Source organism: Hevea brasiliensis, chromosome 2, assembly GCF_030052815.1.
Source record: "Hevea brasiliensis isolate MT/VB/25A 57/8 chromosome 2, ASM3005281v1, whole genome shotgun sequence".
Classification (NCBI taxonomy): Eukaryota; Viridiplantae; Streptophyta; class Magnoliopsida; order Malpighiales; family Euphorbiaceae; genus Hevea; species Hevea brasiliensis.
Window position 1 is genome coordinate 124,681,064 of NC_079494.1, and position 6,752 is coordinate 124,687,815.

General features: G+C 34.7%; 1 protein-coding gene across 2 annotated transcripts; it reads left to right on the plus strand.

Annotated features, from left to right (window-relative positions):
• Nucleotides 1–699: 699 nt before the first annotated feature.
• LOC110649153 (phragmoplastin DRP1E) lies at nucleotides 700–5,626 on the plus strand. 2 transcript variants are annotated; one of them, XM_021803591.2, is made up of 15 exons: nucleotides 700–1,059; nucleotides 1,437–1,500; nucleotides 1,608–1,715; nucleotides 1,797–1,898; nucleotides 2,025–2,075; nucleotides 2,169–2,230; nucleotides 2,615–2,705; nucleotides 2,787–2,851; nucleotides 2,958–3,152; nucleotides 3,231–3,350; nucleotides 3,431–3,501; nucleotides 4,028–4,253; nucleotides 4,386–4,436; nucleotides 4,538–4,918; nucleotides 5,065–5,626. In XM_021803591.2, the coding sequence occupies exons 1-15, from the start codon at nucleotides 919–921 to the stop codon at nucleotides 5,191–5,193; spliced, it is 1,857 nt and encodes a 618-aa protein (XP_021659283.2). In that variant the 5' UTR covers nucleotides 700–918; the 3' UTR covers nucleotides 5,194–5,626. The 2 variants fall into 2 exon arrangements, with proteins under 2 accessions (XP_021659283.2, XP_021659291.2); XM_021803599.2 differs by having other exon boundaries at nucleotides 713–994.
• The last annotated feature ends 1,126 nt before the right edge of the window (nucleotides 5,627–6,752 follow it).

A 6,752-nucleotide genomic window follows, 5' to 3' on the forward strand; every position in this document is an offset into this window, starting at 1 on the left:
TATGATACTTAAACAATTTGTAAATGATGTAACCGGATTGAGCTAAACTTTCCTAATTTGAGTTCCTGATAATTATTGGGTTAAGTTGACCCGAAATAAAATTATAATATTTTAATTTAAATTATTTTTATATGCATGTTAGGCCTAAATTATGGGTCTGGTCATGAGTTTGAGAACAGTAAAACTTACTATAGGCCTTGGGAGCTTTATACTGGTCCAGGTCCTAGTACCAGTTCGACCCATAGGTTGGGTCGTGACATTAAAAATATTATATTTTTTAAAGCATATAAATTAATTAATTTTATTAAAATAAAAATTAAATAATAATATTTTTTAAAATATAAAAATTAATTAATTTTTTAAAATAAAAAGATTAAATAATAATTCAAATAATATAAAAAATAAAAATTTTGATAAAAATTAAATAATTTAATGAAAATAAAATATAAAAATTATATAATATATTTTTTAAATATAAAAATTAAATAATTAATTTTATTAAAATAAAAAAATTAAATAATAATTTTTGCAACTGTAAACGGTGATATGTGAGAACGGACAAAGGAGGAAGGATCTATCCATTCATATGTTCGTATATATATATATATATATATATATATATATATATATATATATATATATATATATATATATATATATATATATATATATATATATATATAAGTTGTAACTTACCCACAATAAAAATAACACCAACACCGAGGGCCACGTCACCCCGACTTGACGTTTCTGAAACAGACAAGCCAAAGCCCAAGCCCAGGCTTTTGAAATTTTGTGGCGTTCATTTCAAGTCAAGCTGCGTCTTCTTCTTCTTCTTCTGGGCTGCTTCTTCTGTAATTTTAGTTCTCGCTCTCTTTCTAGGGTACCCGATCATTGTTTTTTCTTTTTTTGTTGAACATGACGACCATGGAGAGCTTGATAGGCTTGGTTAATAGGATTCAGAGAGCTTGTACCGTGCTCGGAGACTATGGAGGTGAGGATAATGCTTTTTCTTCTCTCTGGGAAGCTCTTCCCTCTGTTGCCGTCGTTGGTGGACAGGTTCTTCTTTCTTTCTCCCTGTATTTCGTTTTTACTTATCAATTAATAAACCGAAAGCCGTTACTTCCAAAGAGAACCGACATATTCAATTTTTTTTTTTAATTTAGAAATCAATATCCCGGAACGACAAGGAGGGACTAAGATAAGATTACGTAAATCTAGGGGGCACTGTCTCCGTACAGTTTGTGTGAGTGTGAGTGTGTGTGTGTGTGTTTGTGTGTGTGAGAGAGAGAGAGAGAGAGAGAGAGGGTTTGGGAATTGTGTGTACACGTGCGTGCACACAGAGAAAGAGAGAATCTAATGTTTCTATATTCACTCACAATTCTCCAGTTTTCAAATTTCTTACATTTTTATTTGGAATTTGATGTTGAGTGCAGAGTTCAGGAAAGTCTTCGGTCTTGGAAAGCATAGTAGGCCGAGACTTTCTTCCTAGAGGATCAGGTTTGTGCCTTTTTATTTCTTCAATTCAATGATGTGGATAAAGCTTTAACTCCAAAAATTTTGTCAACCTAATGTTTAATTGAGCTGTTTTGTTGTGATTCTTGCAGGGATTGTTACAAGGAGACCTTTGGTATTGCAGCTTCATAAGACTGAGGAGGGATCACAGGAGTATGCCGAATTTCTTCATCTTCCCAAGAGACGCTTTACTGATTTTGGTTAGTTTGTAATTTATGTTGTATTCACTTGCTGATTGAAAAATATTATGGTATGTAAAAATGCTTATTTTGCTGATGCAGCCCTGGTTCGCAAGGAGATTCAGGATGAAACTGATAGAATGACTGGGAAAACGAAACAAATTTCTCCTGTTCCTATTCATCTCAGCATCTACTCTCCAAATGGTGGGTAATTACTTTTTTTACTTCCTTATTTGTGTAATATTTTAGGAGCTGTTGTACATCTTTTGTTCATGGTTAGGCCAAGGTTGAAAACATTAGCTGTTTTTCTTGGTTCGCATTATCTTGCAGTTGTCAACTTAACACTGATTGATTTACCTGGCTTAACAAAAGTCGCTGTTGGTATGTTCCACTTTTTTCCTTATTCTGAATTTTACTTGCACATGCATTTATTTTAATATTTCAGTACTGAATGGAATGCATTATTTTCCTTAGAGGGACAGCCTGAGAGTGTTGTTCAAGAAATTGAGACCATGGTCCGTTCATATGTTGAAAAGGTAATGAGACATAATTATACAAGTTTTTGTGTTTGTTTAGATGAAAGCTATCGTGTTTCAGTATGGTAAATGGTCAACTTCTTGATTTCTTTTAGATAGAATTGCAATATAAACAGTGTTTTCCTTAGCAATCACAGGTAATTTTTGTTGTCAAAACAAATTGACACCTCCACCCCCCCCCCCCCCCAAAAAAAAAAAAAACCAAATATATATATATATATATATATTACACATAAACTGCCATCCTATTTGCGAGCTGCTTAAAATTTTGGCTGCAATGATTGTATGAAGCTATGAAGTATGATTGGGGAAATGCTTATGTTTATAACAGTTTCTGCGTGGATGTTATTTGTGTTCTGATTGATGACCATATGGTATTTGTAGCCAAATTGTGTCATACTTGCAATATCTCCGGCCAATCAAGATATAGCAACATCTGATGCTATCAAGCTTTCCAGGGAAGTGGATCCCTCTGGTATGCTTTTTTAACTTTTGTATTTTATGTTGGCTATACATTATTGAAAGCACTTTGTATCTTGGTTTGTAAATTGCTCAGGTGAACGGACATTTGGTGTCCTGACAAAGTTGGATTTGATGGACAAAGGAACTAATGCATTAGATGTAAGTTTTCACTCTCCCTTTCCCCCTTATCTATTTATTTTTTTCACTATCGTTGCTAATACCATAACCAAGGATAAATGATGCTTAATTGATGTTCATGATTAAGGTTCTTGAAGGAAGATCTTATCGGCTGCAGCATCCTTGGGTTGGGATTGTTAACCGCTCACAAGCAGATATTAACAAAAATATCGATATGATTGTTGCAAGGCGCAAAGAGCGCGAGTATTTTGCAACCAGCCCTGATTATGGGCATTTAGCCAATAAAATGGGTTCAGAATATCTTGCAAAACTTCTCTCCAAGGTTTGGAATTTCATATGCTGCATTTTAAGATTGGGAAAAGAAAAAATTAGTGCGTGATTTTGATGATGATGTGTTCAGCACTTGGAGTCGGTAATTAGGGCTCGAATACCAAGCATTACATCCTTGATAAACAAGAGCATTGAGGAACTTGAATCAGAGATGGACCATCTTGGTAGGCCTGTAGCTGTTGATGCTGGGGTGAGTAGCTTATTCCTTTTTTATCATTCTTCACCAATGTGCTATTTCTATCAGTACATAACTGACAGATGATATTTTAGGCACAATTATACACTATCTTGGAACTTTGTCGCGCATTTGATAGGATATTCAAGGAGCACCTGGAAGGAGGGTAAGCATTATTACTACTACTCTGTTGGCAACGAGGCAATACTCCCCCTCCCCCTCCAACCAAAGAAAAATAGGTTTTTCCTCATTTCAATCATTTAAGTGTAGACTGCAGGATAATATTTCCAAATACAATTTTTCATATCCTACTAAAGTCAAATGTGGTTATGAGACTGGTGTGGCCTGTGGCAAACTAACCAACCTTTTATGTGATTAGGTTTATGTTTTAGGAAGAATCCTACTATGAGGAATTCTTTTTTACCTGTCGTGATGAATTAATTGGAATTTTATCAGGACCTAACCAAACCATGCTTAGTTCTCTAGCTTAGCTGGTTCTGTTATTGTTATCAGGACTTGACAGGATACAGGCAATTGCTGTAAATTTGCCTTTATTAAATTTGAATCTGAAGGGATTTTTTTTCCTCGTTTTAAATTCATCAATTGTAGAACATCTACATTCAGATTTCATCTTAGATGGAGCATCAACGTCTTCTTTATCAAATAATATAATGCCTAGATTTTTATCTCAGGCGAACTGGAGGTGATCGAATTTATGGCGTCTTTGACAATCAGCTTCCTGCTGCTTTGAGGAAGCTTCCATTTGATCGACATCTTTCACAGCAGAATGTGAGGAGAGTGGTCTCAGAGGCAGATGGTTATCAGCCACATCTGATTGCCCCAGAGCAAGGTTACAGGCGTCTTATCGAGGGAGCACTGAATTATTTTAGGGGTCCAGCTGAAGCTTCTGTGGATGCTGTAAGTGGTCCAATTTTCTTTGTGTTTACCTACTATTATGTGCGTCTGAATTTTTTCTTCAAATTATCTGGATAGTAACATCTAATGGAAATTTTTATCTTACCGTTTACTGATTTTAACATTGCATTCTAGGTTCACTTTGTCCTAAAAGAACTTGTGAGAAAATCAATAGGAGAAACACAGGTGAAGCATTAATGTTTTTTTCCTCCTCTTTTGAGACAATGGATTTTAGGGTGGTCGTATATAGGAAATGTCTAAATCATTAAATGCTGATAACAAAACAGGAATTGAAGCGTTTTCCTACTTTGCAAGCTGAAATAGCTGCTGCATCAAATGAGTCCTTGGAGAGGTTCCGTGAGGATAGTAAGAAGACAGTTATTAGATTAGTGGATATGGAATCTTCATATCTAACAGTGGAGTTTTTTCGAAGGCTTCCCCAGGAAGTGGAGAAAGGAGGAAGTCCTGCAGGAAATCCAGCTTCCTCAACTGTGGACCGATATACAGAGGGACACTTCAGGAGGATTGGGTCAAATGTTTCCTCTTATATTATGATGGTGTCTGAGACACTCAAGAACACAATTCCCAAGGCTGTGGTTTATTGCCAAGTTAGAGAGGCCAAACAATCATTGCTAAATCACTTCTACACACAAATAGGGAAGAAAGAGGTACACAATCGGGGTTTCTCTATCCATGCTGGAGTCGATTCTTTCATTATTGATGGTTCAAGATATTATTTCATTGTACCTTGAGGGTTACATCATGTTTCTTCCTCAGTCAAGGATCTGATATTTTTTTTTCCATGATGTTCCAGGGTAAGCAGCTTTCACAATTATTGGATGAAGACCCAGCATTGATGGAGAGGAGACAACAGTGTGCGAAAAGGCTTGAATTATACAAGGCCTCGAGGGACGAGATTGATTCAGTATCATGGGCTCGCTAAGTTATCTGGTATTATGATTAGTAAAAGTTGCGGTCCAGACTTTTGATGGTTGAGATTCTTTTTCTTTCCTTATATAGTTTATTGCCCGTTGTCTTTGTGGCTGATTCCTTGGGATGTGGGGTGGATGCTGGACCTTACTTACGTTGGATATTTTGTAGGTGGATAGATTGGCTTAACCCGTGGAAAATCTCCTAGGCTTCCCTTGTATCATAATAATGTAATATATTAAAATGCTGAAACATTACTTTCATCGTTAGTCTCTCTCAAGGTGTTATTAAAGATATACAAGCCTGGGCCTCTGAGTTCGAAGCTGTAAGCTTTTCTTTTGTCAGGCACACTGCCAATGTGGCTGCTCATAGGATAGCAGTGAAGACATTACATGATTCCTCTTTCCTTTGTTATCCTATGAATTAAGGCGTTGTTTGTATCTTCAGTCGTATCCAGGTCCTTTGTTCAATGAAGTTCATATCGTTGACAAAAAAAAAAAAAAAGGTTTGTCTATAGCCATTCTTTTTTTTAATATTTCATTGTTTCTCTCCAAAAGGGTGGGAGTGTATAGTGGAATCAGTATCAAACCAAAAGAAGTGATGTTTGTGCAACCATTGTATTGATTCATGGAGCTGTTTGAGAATGTAAATGTCAAGTGCTCGATAGATTTTTTTTCTTAAAAAAAAAAAGGAAAAGAAAAGAGAGCGACAAACAATTAGTTGATTCTGAAAAATTATTTAGCTTCAATGGTGTATTACGAGATCTTTTGCGAAGAAATGCAAATAATTTTTAATGGTTGTGCAATTATTATTTTCTAGAGTTGGAAGTATTGCTAAAGAGCAGTGGAGATGTCTCAAGAAGTCCCGGCTATGGTTGAGTTCTCAAGACTCTATGGTTGTGATCATAAGCTCTCGAGTGAGTCTAGATTTAAATGAACCGAGAAAAGAGTTAAAATTGATTTGGCAAAAATGGCTAAAGTATAGTTTTGGGGAGAAAATCATATAGAAGAGTTAAGGAAGCATATAGGAGGCAATTGTTTGTGGCTTTACGCAGACTTGCTTAGCTTTTGATTAATTTTTTAGGAGAAATTATTAGATGCACTCGATGTATATATATATTATTTTTTATAATTATGTGAGATTCACTTTTTATATTATAAAGAGAGTTTACTTTTCTATAAAAGAGATAGTACTATTTTTTAGTGTTCCAAGTGTATATTAACCATTTTTTAACCTTGTCTTGTTCCTAATGTTGGCACATTGAATTTTCAAAATCCCTCCAAATAATAATAATAATAATAATAATAATAATAATAATAATAATAATAATATAATTTAATTTATTTTTTATATTTAAGTACTTAAATATTATAATTTTAATATACATATATTATTAAAATTATATTTTAAACTTATATTTCTAACTCATGATTTATTTTTTAATAAATAAATAAATTTATATAATGTATTCTTGTCACAACCCAACCTATAGGCCGGACCGGCACTTGGACCTGGGCCAGCCTAAAGCCCCCGAGGCCCGTAGTAAGCCTAACTATTCATTAATCCAACTCT

Excerpts from the sequence above, each read along its gene's own strand:
- LOC110649153 (XM_021803591.2), top strand. The coding sequence starts at position 919 with ATGACGACCATGGAGAGCTTGATAGGCTTGGTTAATAGGATTCAGAGA. Across the intron at positions 2,076-2,168 it reads CTTAACAAAAGTCGCTGTTG|AGGGACAGCCTGAGAGTGTT; the intron begins GTATGTTCCACT and ends TATTTTCCTTAG. Across the intron at positions 2,706-2,786 it reads CAGGGAAGTGGATCCCTCTG|GTGAACGGACATTTGGTGTC; the intron begins GTATGCTTTTTT and ends TAAATTGCTCAG.